This window comes from Diaporthe batatas (genome assembly GCF_019321695.1).
Source record: "Diaporthe batatas strain CRI 302-4 chromosome Unknown Contig00003, whole genome shotgun sequence".
NCBI classification, from domain to species: Eukaryota; Fungi; Ascomycota; class Sordariomycetes; order Diaporthales; family Diaporthaceae; genus Diaporthe; species Diaporthe batatas.
In genome coordinates, this window is record NW_025408550.1 from 1,765,893 (window position 1) to 1,782,214 (window position 16,322).

The 16,322-nt window shown below is 37.8% G+C and overlaps 2 protein-coding genes across 2 annotated transcripts; one reads left to right on the plus strand and one right to left on the minus strand.

The window, feature by feature from the left end:
• Positions 1 to 10,207: 10,207 nt before the first annotated feature.
• On the plus strand, positions 10,208 to 11,890 carry KVR01_002953 (uncharacterized protein; the record flags this gene model as incomplete). The annotated part of the gene is made up of 5 exons (XM_044781409.1): positions 10,208 to 10,297; positions 10,356 to 10,718; positions 10,766 to 10,825; positions 10,952 to 11,377; positions 11,429 to 11,890. 5 exons carry the CDS (start codon positions 10,208 to 10,210, stop codon positions 11,888 to 11,890), a joined length of 1,401 nt encoding a protein of 466 aa, XP_044647968.1.
• Positions 11,891 to 15,576: 3,686 nt separating this feature from the next.
• KVR01_002499 (uncharacterized protein) lies at positions 15,577 to 15,897 on the minus strand (the record flags this gene model as incomplete). The annotated part of the gene is made up of 1 exon (XM_044782987.1): positions 15,577 to 15,897. The coding sequence occupies one exon, from the start codon at positions 15,895 to 15,897 to the stop codon at positions 15,577 to 15,579; it is 321 nt and encodes a 106-aa protein (XP_044647514.1).
• Between the last annotated feature and the right edge of the window lie 425 nt (positions 15,898 to 16,322).

The window sequence follows — 16,322 nt, forward strand, 5'->3', positions numbered from 1 at the left end:
CTACCGCTTGCACCCAAAGAGGGAAATCACAAAAGCTCGGCCGTCAACGTCCCACGCGGGGAACCAAAACCCACCACGCAGGCGTGCTCGTGGCTTGAACAATCAACTAAGCATCGTAGCACACACACAAAGCACGAGCCCAGCACGAGGGACTGAGACTGAGGCTTGATGAGACAGCAGCAGCAACAACAACACCGACGCCCCGTACATCTCCCCGACGCCGGAATCAGAGAGGGAGAGAGACAGGGACCAAATCCCCCGGCTGACCCGGACCGTGAAAGCCTGGTGAGGGACGTTCCATTGGATTCGGGGTTCCTGCAGGGAGAGTGCAACGACCGCGCTGTCGAGTCCCACGAGCCCCGTAGGCCGTGACATATCCCCGGCCCCCCCGGAAGGAACACAGGGGAGAAAAGGTCAGCTGTCTAGCCACCTTGAAAGTCCGGCCTCCAAGAGAAAACGCATTAAAAAAAAAAAGAACACCAGCAGCGGGTCTTGCCAAAAGAAGAAAGGTATCTCGTATACCCAGTCAGTCTTCTCCTTCCATCTCCAGCCGTCTGGGAACAGGAAGCAGCTAGCTGGTCAGCTACCAGCACCCGGTCCAAAGCGTAGCACAGCGCCTCGCGCCTCTGCGGGTCTTTGTCCGTCATCACCCCTATCTACAAGAGGTGCGTGCGCTGGGCGCGAGCAAGGCGCGAGGGGGGGTGTTCGGAAGAAACGAGCTACTATTACTACTACAACGACAGCACGCGTCATCTTCTCCCGGCTCCCGGAGCTTACGCCTGGGAAACCTCCGTATGGGGGTATTCGAAAGAAGCGCGCTTGCAAGGAACAAGGCACACCAGACATACACACACGCACGCACACCTACGAACCAACCCATCTGTCTGCTTACCCAAGAAATGCTTGCTTCACTTTCCGTGCTGACCGTGGGGTATTTTGAGAGGGATAGAGAGAACGAGAGGGAGAGAGGCACGGAGATTTTCGGTCATCTCCTCCCTACCTGTCTTCCCCCCCACCCCCACCTCCTTCTCGTAGGAAAACGAAACGCACCATGGCATCATACAATATGTAACCATGCGTGGTGGTGGTACTGTACTGCTGCTGGTCCGCTCGAACGCCCCCAAGTCCCGAGTTCAGGCAGCCACCACCACCACCACCACATCGCTTGCTATCCCCAGGTGAGCGAACCCTTGGAGTCGTCCAGCAAGCCCGCCCGTCCACCCCCCCTGCAACGCCTATTCCAACGAAATCATGTGATCCCGCGCAAGCTCGTCCCCCGCCAGGCCCAAAAAGAAAAATGGCAAGGGAGGGGAGGGATACGCGGGTGACAGGATCCTCAACGGTCAGCACGCTCGCCCTCTGCCGTGGCCTGGCGCCCGCCCCAAGTGCCGTCCTTTTCCCCACAAGATCCGGGCTCGACCTGCGGCATGACAGCGGCAGACCAAGGGGAGGGAGGTGCACAAGTAGCGAGGCAGGGCCCCCTTCCCGGTGACAGCTCACACAACGGGATCGCAGGGAAATCTCGTGAAAAAGCCACAGGGGGCGAGGCGTCTCCCTCCCCTTGCTCTCTCCTCTTTTGCTTGGCCTTCCTGGTTGTTGAAAACGACATGTCACAACCACGCGATCAATGTGTCGCACGAGACTGATGGGCGACCTGAGGGTGCGAAGGGGAGCGGGAGGGGCAGGGGTCGAAGCCATGTTCGACCCAGCTCAGACGGACAGGCGCAAGCAAGCACGCACGCAGGCATGCGGGCGCACTCGCACAGCTTCTCAGGACATCGCCCTCTGGACCCGTGTGTCGGGCGATCACACACGTCAGCGCAGGTACCCAGAACTTGTAAGAGTGTGGGTTAGCAGGGGACCTGTTCGGAGCGTGGGCGTATAACTCGTCCTGCCAAGGAGGACTTTGTCACCAGACCCCCAGAGCGTTCGTCCTGCTGGTTGGGTTTCATCCGCCTCGAGCGCTAACTCGCGGAGACCCCCTCCCTCGTCCAAGAACTACAGGGCAGCGTGGCTGGCGTGGCTGAAGTCTCACGGGCGGGTGCGACTCTGACTGTCAACGGTCCGTTGTGTATGTCTTCGGCCATGAGAAAAATCCCTGGCCAGACAGATAAGTGACAAGATCTACGTCGCTACACGCGACCTTGGTCAGATACCTTGTTCCGAGCCTCTAACCGCGGTTCGGACTGGGGCCGCGGGACATTGAGCCTGCAGCGCGTGCAGGAGAGATTGCCCCTGCTCCCCTCCCTCCCATCTCTCTTTCCCCAGTCAAGTCAAAGCCTCGCCGAATGGCCCCGGGGGATCGATCTGAGCGGCTCGGCTCGGAACCGAGATGGAGCGTCGCTGGCAAGGTAGGCGCCGCGGGCTTGCTTTGCTGTGGGTCCCGGTGTGCTGTAGGTACGGAGTACAGTACGGAACCTTGAAGTTCCATGGGCAGTTGGCCTGGGCGTGTGTGTGTCTTGCATTGGTAGTGCTGAGATCAGCCGGGTTTCGTTGGGCGCAGATCTAGGCTCCCTATGGGGCATCGTCTGAGGGAGAGGGGGGATAAAACGAGCCGCATATCGGGCTTAGTAATCGAACATATTAAAAAAGTTGCGTATTGCCTTGAATAGGGTGTTTCACATGGGAAAGAGAAAGATGGCGAGGAGAGAAAAGGAGCGAAATGAGCCCATTCCGCCTCGCAGATTGTTCGCCACGACGTGCAGCGCGAGATTAGTGGCCGGCTGGCGACCATCCGGACAAAGTGACGCTCACCGGTGTCAGACTTGGCATGACTACTTGGGGTAAGCTGTAGGCAGACGAGTTGCGGTCTTGTCCGTTTCCTTTCTTTTTTTCTTTTTTTCTTTGACTATACGTTTCCGTTAGCCGCTTAGACCGCGGCTCGCTAGAGGAGGGTGTCTTAAAGTAAGATATTAGTAGTCTATATAGGGTGGGCCGAAATAAGTGTCTACTTTCTTATAATGTGAAAAATTATTTACTAGCTGATTTAAGACTAGATGTAGCTATATATATAGTATATAATGCCGATCTATATATATAAATTAAGGTACTCTACTTTAAAAGTATAGATTTAACTATTATATATAACTATTTTATATAACTTAAAACTAATTAACGTTAAAATATAAAGTTAAATATTAAAAACTCTTTAATATAACTTAAAATTCTATACTTTATTAACTCTTTCTTCTTTTTATATAGTTTTATAACTTTAAGATATTACTTAAACTATATTTATATAATTTAAAGCTATATCTCGTTATAAATTTAAGTTAGTTATCCCTTAGTAAAAGTACCTTTTAATCTTTCTATAAAAGATATAAAAGCTTAAAGAATTAATAATTAAATTAAATTAAACTACTTCTTTTATAAGTAATATAGCCTATACTTAGAATCTATCTTTATTATTTATTATTTTATTATTTTAATTTAATATTAGTATAATTAATTAAGTTTATTTTAATAGTTAGTAGCTATTTAATAAAAATAATCTTAATTATTTAACTTTTATATTATTAAATAGTTATATTAACCTTACTTTTAACTAATAGTAGTAGAATCTACTTATAGTAATAAATATAAACTACTATAGTTAGATAGTAGTTTAAACTTAATATTAACTATATATAATTAAATAGTTACTTTATATAAGGAAATTTAAAATATATAAACTTATATAAAGTGTAGTGTAAAATGTTAATTACTACCTTAATAACTTTTAAAAGAATAGTTTTAAGTTTAAAATTAACGGTATTATTAAATAAAAAAAGCTAACTAAAACCTATAAACCGGATAAGACTTAGATTATAGTTTCTATTAATATATAAAGAGTTAAAGATATATTATTTTAAGTTAATTAGCTTAAAGTTAACTAAACTAAAGTAAATAAGTAAATTAATAGCTAGTCTAACCTAACTTATAGTAAAGATAAGCTTACTATTTAAGTAGCTTTTATCTTTAAGGAGACTAGCTAACTTATACCTATAAGAATAAGTTACTATGAATATAATGCTATAAATGCTTAGCTTAATGAGTGAGCTACTATTTATAATAATTAGAATATAATAAATAAGTTACTTATTTAAGAGTAGGTATATAATATATTTAAATACTTAGGAGTAGGTTATAATATTAAACTATATTACTTCTATTATTAACCTATTAGTATCTATTATCCGTTATCGATTAGAATTCTAACTAAGATAGTTAAGTATATTAAAAAGAGAGGGAGGATTAAAGAGTATAATGATGTCTTAAAACATCTTTAAAATGAGATTATAAATCTATTAATTAAAAGAAAGTAGAATAATAGCCTTTAAATTAATATTACTAATATTATATTTAATATTAAAAGTATACCTCCTTCTAAAAAACTAAGAATTATTAAATACTAAGATAAAGCTATAAAACTTTATTATAATTAGCACTATAGTTAAGTCGATAATTTAAATTAAAAGAAGGAGTTTTATATAATTACTAATTTTACACTTTAAGCGCACCTTTCTTTAAACTAACTATTTAAAGTATAGAAGGAAAAGACTAAGTTTTTTATTATAAATAAGATTCTATGTAGAATTATATACTAATAAGTTAATATAATAAATAAATATAAAGAATTATTAGAAGAGTAAATATTCTATATACCTTACCTTAAATTATAAATTCCTTCTTAACTTTAATTAATATAAAGTTCTACTTTATTATACTTAAAGAGAATATTTAATATATATAGTGGATATTTTATAATAATATAATTTAAATTAACTATAATAAGTATATTATATATATATATAAGTAAAATAAAGTAGTTAATAATAATCTTATTAAAAGTTAAAGATTATTAACTTTTAATCCTTAATTATTTAATTAATAAATTAAGAAAATTTATTAACTACTTAGTTTATAAAGTTAAATCTATTAATATTATATGTTTTATAAAGTATATAGTATAAATAGATTAATTTAAGATATATAATATAATATTATTAAGGTATAAAAGCTATATAAAGATTTTAAGGTTTTTTAATATAAAGAAATATATTTATAATTAAATAAGTAATATATTAAGTGAAATTATTAACTATACTATTATTTATAAGTGATATATCTAATTATTTATTTTATAAAATAATTTAGAAAATAAATTAATATAAAAGGTATTTCTTTAAAAATTATAATTTATATTCTATCTTATTCCTACTATATATTTATATTATTAAAAGTTATTATATTTAAGATTTAAATCTAATATTCTTATTTATAATCTTAATTATAAATAAACTTTTTATTCTTTCTTTAATATATTATAATTTAATACCTTAAATATATTTTTATTTTATAACTTAAATACTATAATAAATAAATTTAACTCCTTAGTACTTTAAATATACTATATAACTTTATACTTTTATTTATTAATTATTATAGTAGTAAGTTACTATATAAGTATAATAAGTACTTCCTTTAATAAAGTTAGAATATTTAATTTATTCCTAGTATCTTCTTATCTTTTTAATAATTTTTTACTACTTTCTTTCCTTATATTATCTCTATTTTACTACTCTCTTCTCTACTTATATTTTTCTCTAAATATCTATTATTTCTTCCTCTTTTTTCTTCTATATTTCTTACTACTATCTCTATTTTTTTACCCTTCTTTTTATATCTACCCTCTCCCTCTTTTATTATTATTAGTCTTTTTTAAGTTATATTTTATTTTAAATAACTTATATCTTTTTATTATTACTAAAGTTTATAATATTAACCTTTACTTTTATTATTTTTAATAGAGTTTATTTTATTTTTATTTTTATTAACTTTTAAAATAATTATTACTTTTATATCTTTTTTAATTCTTTTTCTTACCTTTTTTATCCTTATATATTTTCTTCTTTTACTTTTTTACCTTTTTATATATAAATAATAATAACTATATTATCTAATTATTCTTTTATATTTTAATTACTTTTTATAATTAAAATACTATTTAAATTCTTAATTTCCTATTTTAATTATAAAATAACTACCTATAGTTTAATAATTAATATATTAAGGATATTCTTTATAATTTATTATTATATAATATATTCTTATTTAAACTTTTAAAGTGCGGTGATTTATATTATATTACTTAATATATTTAATTATAATATAAAAGTAATAGGTAAATATAATATTTAATTAGTTTAAAAAGTATAACTTATTATAAATAAGTAAATAAAATTATATATTTAATATATATTTTTATTCTTTAATATTTTATAAGTTTATTTAAATTTAAATTAATTAATATAAATATTAAATTTATATATATTAATAAATATAATAAGATTAAAACTTAATATATTATTTAAAAGTTTTAATAGTATTATATTTAATATTTTAATTTAAATAAAATTTAAATATTAACTATTTATAAACTTTAATAATTAAATCTAACTTAGTAATCTACCTACTTTAAGGATTATATAATAATCTTTAATAATTAATAATAAAGCTATAATTTAATATCTAGCTACTTTTAAAGTATTAATTATTAAAACTATAATTTAAACCTTATAATATAATAATAGATACTAGAATATAATAATACTATAAATATAACTTATTATTAATTATATAATATTTATTAATAAAGATTAAAAAGAAAGTGAAGCACTTTAATCTAACTAATTACGTTCACTATAAATATCGCGATAAAGAACTAAAAAGCTTTTAAAATTATATAATAAAAATAAAAAGGTAGTTTTAATTATCTTAAAAAATATCTTAAACTCACTACTAAAGGTATATATACTTTAAAATATTTAATTTTAAATATACTAAGATTATTTTTAAGAGTTACACCCTAAATAGACGTATAGCTCCATATATAACAATTAATAGTAATAAAGAAACCTATATTTCTAAATTTTAACATATATCTAACTCTTTTTATAATACTATATATAATATAATATACATTTATACCTTAAAAATAAAGGTTTCTATAATAAGGTAATATTATATTATAAAGTAAGTAGAAAAGTAAGTAGAATAATACTATTTTATTTAATTAATTACTATAAAGTATAGGTTTTAATATATTAACTTATTAAAGGTCTATATATTATTAGTGTGTAGCTAGTTTATATACACTTTTAAAGATAAGTTAATTAGAAATTTCTACTTAAAATATCATTACTATCTCTCTATTAATATTTTTAATAAATATATACTTATAAGTCTCTATTTATTAGTTATTAAATTATTTAAAAATCCTTTAATATATCACACTTCCTTCTATTAAACATTTATAATAATAACTAAAAAATATATATCTTTAAACTCTATATAACATTTTTACATCCTAACTTTTACTAGGAATATAAGTAACTCGCTATTACCTATTTAAGTAAATATTTTATTAGAGAAAGTAGTTATAATAGTTTAAAATAACTTACTATTAACTATTAAAAGAAATAAGAAACTAGATATAACGCTTAAACTATAATAAAAAATACTTTTTTTCATTTAATATAGAAAAATAAACTTATTAAATTTAAATTTAAGCTGTTTTTAAGTTAAAATATACTTTTATATAAAGGGTTAATCCTCTCCTTTAATACTTTTAAATAAACTATTTTTAAACCTTTAATATATATAAGTTACTTTTTATAAAACTTATAAAGATTAATATATAAAATATAAAATATATATATAAAAGGAATTAATTATAACTATTATTTATTATATAACGTACTTTTATTATATAAAATATTTATATAAGAATACTATATATATATATTAAACTTTTATATATAACTTATTAATAGTAAAAAATTAATTTAAATAAATATATTAATATAATTAAATAAAATAAAGAATTATTATAATATAAGTGTAAGTAAGGTAGTTTAATAAAATAAAAGTATAATAAAATATAATATAAATTTATTTATAAACTCTATACTTATTTTAATATTCTATTATAATCTTATAATAATAAAAGTAACTCTTTACACTCTTATACTTACCTTCTACTTAACTTATACACTATTTAAAGAAGCACTTAAATAGCGTCTAAGTATAATCACTAATATACTACTCTCTCTTTATAAACCCCTTAAGTTCACTAAAATACTCCTCTATTAAATTAAAGTTTAATAAGTATAATAAGAGAAAGAGGAGCTTCGCACCTATAGTAAAATATATTTCCTTTATCTTTTATTCTTTATAAAAGCTTATATTATTTATTATTAAAATAAACTTTAATTATAAAAACTTTCTATAATAATAAAGTAGCTACTTAATAAAATTCTTAAATATAATATAGTTAATTAAACTTTTAAAGATATATAAAAGTATAACTTTATTTTAAGTATATATTAAAATAAATTAATATTTAACTTTATACTTAAAATCTATAATATAAATAAGTATAATACTTATAAAAGTTTATTCTATTTATTATTATACTATTAAAAGTTATATTTAAACTTATTAATAAAAATTAAATAATATAATTTATATTTTAATAGCTTATAATAATATAAATACTATAAGATTAAGGTTCTCTATCTAATAACGTAATATATTACTTTTAAACTATTTTTAAACTATAAAGCCTAAGTAATATTATTAATTAATACTTTAACTTTATATTTATTTTTAAAAAGAGATTATCTTATTCTAATATAGTTATAACTTATTAACTAGCTTATAATATAGTATATTAAGTATAAATAATCTAATACTTAATTATTAATTAATTCTATTTAATAGTACTTATATAGTTTTAAATTAATAGAAATTAATATATATATATTAAACTATATATCTATTATACTTAACTTTAATAATTATTTTTTAAGTTAATATTTTATAAAAAAATAAAGTTAGAATCTTTTTATATTTAAACTTTAGTAGATAAAGTACTATTAAAAAGTTTTATACTATTATATACTTAGCTATATAAGTAGGAAATATAAAGGAAAGGAGAACTTTAAGGAATGGTAAAAGTAGGGAGTATTAAGGTACCTAAAAGCGGATATTTATTCCTATACTACCTATTAGTTTAATTATAGTAAAGCTACATCTAGCTTATAGTATATATATTATACTAGCTATATATAGTGCTTTAGTTAGTGCTTACTCTTCTTTTTATAAATAAACTTAAGTGGACACTTGTTTTAGTCTACTCTAAGAGTGGACTGAAATGAGTGTCTGCTTCTTATAATGTGTAAAATCATTTACTAGCTGATTTAGGACTAGACGTAGCTGTACACACAGTATATAATGCCCGTCCGCACGCGCGAATTAAGTTCCCTACTTTAGAGGTATGGACCCATTATGCACGGCTACCTCGTACGACTCTAGACTAATTAACGCTGAGATATAAAGTTTGATATTGGGAACTCTCTGATACAGCCTTATGTTACCGGCTTTTAAGTCTTCGTAGATTATTTCTAGGTGAAAGAGATAGGATTCCTAGAAGTTGTTAGGCCCTATTCTATTTGTGATCTTCTTGAAAGACTCATCATCGAACACCCATTCCCTCAGATCGTCGTTGGAGAGGCGCATTTCCCCGTATTAAGCATCGAATTTGTACAAGGCTTCTAATCCTGCACGATTGACCTCATTACCGACGACGACAAAAAAAAAAGAAGTATACAGTATATCTTTCGCATCTACGCCTTCGATTTCTGTAAGTCCCCAGGAATTGGTCAAGGCCGAGGATGGTGCGGAATGCCGCGCTAAGCCCCGGCGCCATCACGGAAATGCCTATCAGCGTCAACGCGTGATGATATCATCAGTAGGGGGCACTGAATGAAAGTGATAGCGCTTGGACTTGGTCACAGACACAGTATTGGACTAACTAGTCCATAAGCAACAAGGGCGTTCGTGACGGATTTGGCCATGCATAACCATTTTGTCTATGTCTTGTGCCTGTTTAGATACAGTCTGTCAGCTGTTAGTAGTCTCTGGTCTCCGCATGTGCAGCGCTATTCCCTGTCCGGCGATGTCCATAATTCCAACCATTGTGCATGAAAGGTTTAAAGAAGCCGAAAAATCGATAATTAGAAAAAGGCATGCTCCAAGCTTCTCAAGGCCGTCAAGCCGGCATTTCAAACAAGAAAATCATGATTTTCATCCGCCATTCCCTCTTCAACATTACGATCTACCTTGCCGGAGATACAATCGAGATATCCTCACAGCCGTCACAACCATGGCTGTCAATCTCTGTAATGAGGCCATACTCACCAAAATAGACAAGCTAAGAGGGCTCAACATCGGATCCATCGTCCCTCTACCACAGGTAGTCTTTATCCTACAATGGGATGTCAAGTCATGAGGAAAGGCTAACTTGGAAGTAGCTTGTTGTCGTTGGCGATCAATCATCTGGGAAAAGCTCTGTGCTTGAGAGCCTGACTGGCTTCAACTTTCCACGAGCTGCTGGGCTCTGCACGCGCTATGCGACACAGATCACCTGCCACCGAGCGTCGGACAAGAGCGTTGCCATTTCAATAATCCCCCGGCCCCACGCTGATGAGAATCTGAAAACGCGGCTTCGCAATTTCGGATGCCGATTTGATGCAGAACTTGACCAGGAAAGATTTGCTCAGACTTTTCGAGAGGCCGACCTCGCAATGGGCATTCGTAAGAATGCGGGAGACAATGGAAATGACCTAATTACTTTTAGCGAGGATATTCTTAAAATTGAAATATGCGGGCCTGATGTGGGTGCTTGACCCAAACCTTAGCCACTGGACTAACAGGTTGGTAGCAAAACCATCTGACAGTCATCGATGTTCCCGGGATTTTCCGCGTTCCAACACCAGGTGATGTTTCATTCTCCGACGAAGATGGATGAATATACACTAACTCATGACAGGTTTTACCACTGAAAATGATGCCATGCTGGTCCAGAGTATGGTAAAGGCATACATGAACAACCGCAGAACGATGCAAGCCACTTCGCATGCTTCCTAGCCAAGAACAACCAACTAATTTTCACCGTAGCATTCTTGCGGTCTTGCCGTGCAATGTAGACATACAGACACAGGAGGTTATCAAGCTTGCCAAAACGGCCGACCCACAGGGAACTAGAACCATGGGTGTTTTAACCAAGCCGGACCTCGCTTCTGAGAAGACCACTCAGGAGGCCGTCATTGAACTGGTCAATGGAAAGCACGACTTCTTGAAGCTCGGCTACTTTATCGTCAAGAACCGAGGTGCAGATGACAACTTATCCACAATTTCAGCACGTCTGGAAGAGGAAAAGTCTTTTTTCATGGACCCTGCTTGGACGACCGTTCATGATCGATGTGGAACAGACTCCTTGAGAGCCTGCCTGCGAGAGCTTCTCATGGATATTTCCCAAGACGAATTTCCTCAAGTAAAGTCTGAGATCAAGCAACGCCTGTGTCAAAAAAATGAATTGCTACAGAGGATGGGACCCTCGAGAGCTGATCACACATCACAAAGGCTGTACTTGAGCAAATTGGCAACACAATTCCAGATCATTACCCTGTCAGCTCTAGAAGGACACTACATGAGGGACGAGATACTCAGAAAAGAGCCGAATCTCAAGTTGGCGACGAGAATGGTGAAACTGAACGAGAGTTTTGCCAGCATCTTCTGGCAGAAGGGTCATAAGCGTGCTTTTGGCCCGGAACAGGAGGACGAAGGAGAAAGCTCGCTCAGCCGCAACATCGACGACTTCTACCTCAAATTTCCTCTGCAGAAGTACCGCGAGCTTTCCCACATAATCAAAGTCAACGAAGACGACTGTCCCGAGCCAAAATCGTCGGAACAATCAATAATTGATCATATCGAGCACGTGTATGAGTCAAATCGGGGACCCGAGCTCGGAACAGTAAGTATTTGTGGCCTGAACGTTGATGTCTGATATGCTTAAACTTCTTTAGTTCGGAGGAACAATCCTCTCAATCGTTTTCCGCGAACAGTCGGAGAAATGGAAGACCCTTACTATCTCGCATACAAGCAAGGCCATTGCTGTTGTTCACGATTACATCTCCAGCCTGCTAGCCAACTTATGCCACGAAGAGCAAGTCAGAACTCGCATTTGGGACCTGCTGGTCGACAAGTTGTGTGATGCCTACCAGCGTGCATTGGACCATGCTTGCTTCCTGCTTGAAATGGAACGAGGAATGCGACCAAATACTTTCAATCATTACTTCAACGCGAATCTCCAAAAGAAGCGCAACGATCGATTGTTGAAGAATCTCAAGCCGCTATCGGAAAAAGTCACGTTCAATTCGGGCAAGGGCAGCGAGTATAGTGTGGACTACATTCCGGTCAGCAAGCTCAAAGGCCATGCAATTGACAAGGATAATGCGCAACAGGTCCGTGAAGACATTCTTGACGCGTTAAGCAGCTACTATAAGGTTTCGCGAAAGAGGTTTGTTGATGCAGTATGTCAACAGGTCGTCAATCATTTCCTCCTGGAAGGCGATCAGAGTCCGCTGAAAATCTTAGGCCCAGATCTCATCAACAGCCTAAGGCCTCAAGAACTTGCATTTATTGCAGGTGAGGGCTCTGCTTCTAAGCTCCAGCGGGATTCTTTGCAACGGGACATAGAGAGCCTTGAGGCAGCAGAGGAAGTTCTGCGTGTTTAAGAATGTGACAGAAGCTTCGAAATGACCAGTGGGGAGGAAGCGCATCTTGAGATACAGTGTAACGAAAACTTGAAATCTTCGGGCTAATTGATATCTTTGTCTCTCTCTCTCTCTCTCTCTGGTTTCTGTGGGACGCGGCGTGAAAAAAAGGCTCAATAAAGAAGTCGCAGCCTCAGCCATCCTAACGACTTGAAGCTTTTGCTACCTGGACACAATTTTTTGGGCTCAAGTATAAACCCAGTGTTGCAAGGACCAACTGGATACCCATCGAATACTCTGTCCAGAGTAGACAGCCTGAAGATGGTCCTGCTTCCAAATGTTATAGCTATGTGCCCTGAGAAGATCGGGCTTTAAGAAAGGAAAGTACATCGAACACGCATAGTGTAATACTTAAAGGTCCACCTACATGGGTATTCTGGTCGGAGGCAGTTAAATGATTCCAGATCGATAGATATTAGTACGGGTATAACGTACAAAGCGCCCACTACAATGACTTTTCTAGCTATTTTACAGTCAATGTTTCACATAGAAGCAAAGCTATGATCTTCTTGAGTTTATATTGAGGTACTTGGGGCGCTATCAAAGGATTTCGCACTACCATATACCCGGCTGTGTGGTTGCGAAACAGAATCACTAGGAACAGCGAGAAAGGAGGAAGCCTAGGTGTGGGGGATGCCAGGGTACCCGAAAGCAGCGTTCAGTCTTGCAATTCTATGCAGATTAGCCCAAAGGCGCTTAGTCTACGGCACATCTGACTCAATGTCTGCACACAGTACAAGCCACAGGTGGCGCACGAGATTAGTGCTTACTTTTTTCTTTTACAAACAAATATAGGCGGACACTCATTTCGATCTACCCTATATCATAGACCAAAGGAGGGTCTCTTCTAAATCCTATATAAGCCCTCACTTATATATAAATATAAGGTAGTATAATATAGAAGATAGAGGGGTAAGGTACTTTCACTTAAAAGTATCCAATATATTACTTTAAAGTAAACACTACCATTACTATTAACTTATTACCCTTAACTTTAAGGTAATAACCTTTAGTTAAGGGATTAAAAGAGCTCTACTTAAAAGGGTTAGTTACTAATAGCTATACAGCCCTTATTAGAGCCGTCCACTCTATAACTAATACCCTTAAGGCGATAAATAGAGAGAGAAAGAGAGAGAGAAATAGTAGTTTTAGTAATTTTTAGTGGAAGAAACAAAGAGAAGAGGAGGAAGTTAAAGTTAAGAGATAACCCTAAAGGCTTCTCACCTTACTTACTATATAAAGTCCCTAACTAATCTCTTAGTAATAATAGAGATTTTTTAAATATATTAAGGCTAATTAATAAATAAAAAGTATTTAAAAAAATGAGAGTTAATAATAGCTTTAAAAAAAAGAGGTATATTTACCTTCCTATCTACTAAGCACACTCTATACTAGATTTAGGTAGTGTAGTTACTTAAGGTTTAGGTATAAAGCGGTATATACTTGAAAACACACCTAGGGGATTTAGAAGAACCCCTAAAGGAGACAGACTACTGTGAGGGCGGGCTGCCGCGTGTCGTGAATCAGCAAGCTAAGATTGGGCAGTGGAACCCTGGTCAGAAACTTGGGGGGTCGAGAGGGCGTGCTGTGTGTGTGGCTTGTCGGACCCGGGAGAAAATTTGAGACCGCCCTTCCCGATGTCACACAATCTATGTGAAGTGCCTGTCACATACATGTGAGCCATAATGACGGTGTGCTGTCGCGGGGAGGGGTGGGCAGGCGTGCAGGGAGGGCATGGAGTCGGGGCCTTAGGGGGGACATGATGGATGACACGGGGGCCCTCGAAGGTTCTCGATCACGTCAGCAGGAGGAGGTGGACAACAGGAAACAAAACATCACACAAAACATCGCCAAACAAAAAAAGAATGATTATATAAAAAGTGCCGACGCGGTGCAAGGCGAGGACAGCTTGGTAGGGCTGATGGGGGACGAGGTTGTGCGACGTTGGCATCGAGATTTCTTCAACGTCAGACTCCACCCCACCAACACAAGGAGCACACCACCCGCCAGACCCGGTTAGGCTGACGACGACGCTGCTCAGTGCTGACAAGTCGACCGTGATGATGATCTCGGCGGACGGGAACGGCGGACCATGATCGAGGAACGGCGGACCATGATCGACCTCAAGGGGGCTTGCGAGGGCGGAGGGCGGAGGGCTTGACAGGCAGACAGGCAGACAAGCAGAACCAGGCCTGGCCCCATGCACACACAGTAGATACAGTATGCAAGTGAGACTGCGAGCGGGTGGCTGGCTGGCTGGCTGGCTGGCTGGTCCAAGAAGAAAGAGATGGGAGACTCGGTCAGGGAATGGTAGGGGTCAGGGTAGGGGTCAGGGTACGGGGCGACATGCAAGAAGCGCCGCACTTGCATGGGCGCTGGGCGCCCTCTTGTCTTGATCTCTCGTCTCGTTCCAGGGTCTGAGGGTCTCTGTCTGTCTCTGGTGTGGCTGCCGTGCCCGAGGTTGTATCCGGGTTGCCGGGGTGTGTTGTATGCCAGGGTTGGTAAAAAGGCAGTAATGGTGTAGTATCCGTAGTAGAATGACTCCGTGAGAGATAGAGTGACAGGGGCCAGGGCGGGCCAGAGGAATGACCGGACAGACTGACAGACTGAGACAGTCAGCTGTCGAGAAGTCGAGGCAAGCGCCGTGGGCTCCGCTCCCAGGCTCCGTGTTGCAGGCCCCCAGGCCCCCAGACCCCGGGCCCCAGGCCCTAATGTGCCCTCATGTACAGGGACGCGTGTGTGGGATGACGATGCTGGTGGATTGGATGGATGTTCCCGAGATCCTTCGGCCACGACCGCGGCGCACCTTGCACGATTGCACGATTGCACGATTGCACGATTGCGATGCTTATTTAGCACTCGCTGCCCTGTCCCGCAGTTGCCACGCACCCAGCTGCCCAGCAGGGCCCTGTCGACGCTAGCAGCCAGGCCCAGCGCAAACCGTGTGCCGTGTGCCGTGTGTGTATGGAGTATGGTGTGTGTGCGCGTGCTTGTGACCGAGGTTGATCTGTGGGGCAGTGCCTTGCTCGTGCTCGTGCTCTTGCTGGTGCTGCTGCCGTTGCTGAAAGCTGGGGCCGATGCAGGGAAGGTCTTGTGTCCACGGGGGAGGCAGCAGCACGAGGAGGCGATGAGGGATAGGGCAGGTACGGATAGTGGTGTGGTGTGGTGGACCAGCCAGCCAGCATGACCCGGCCAAGACCCTTGAGCCTTCCCACCAGGCTAGCCTACCCGGCCCCATACCACCTGCCCTGCTATCTACCTAGTGTGCCTAGTGTACTAGCTGCTCCCGTTAGCCCCCTACTAGTCTTCCGTTTCCCTCTTCGTTTCGAAAATAGCTACTTTCAAAACTCGCTCGCACCTGCCATCCCCTCAACCCATCCACCCCCCAAGATCCCCACCAGCCAGAGGCCGCGGAACGCTCCCGTTCGCTGGTCCGCCCCCCGTTACCCGCCCCCCGTTCCACCACCCCGTCTTAACCTTTCGACGGGCGTTCGTCCCTCGACTCGCTCCATTTTAAACTTTCGGAAGCTCGAGCGCGATGGACACTCGGACTGGGAACTAGCCACAACCTTAATTGGACGTCAGCCCGACTGACATTTCCGTCGCGTGGGCTTATGTGTGTGTGTGTGTGTGTGGGTCAGTGAGAGTGTGAGTGACTACGAG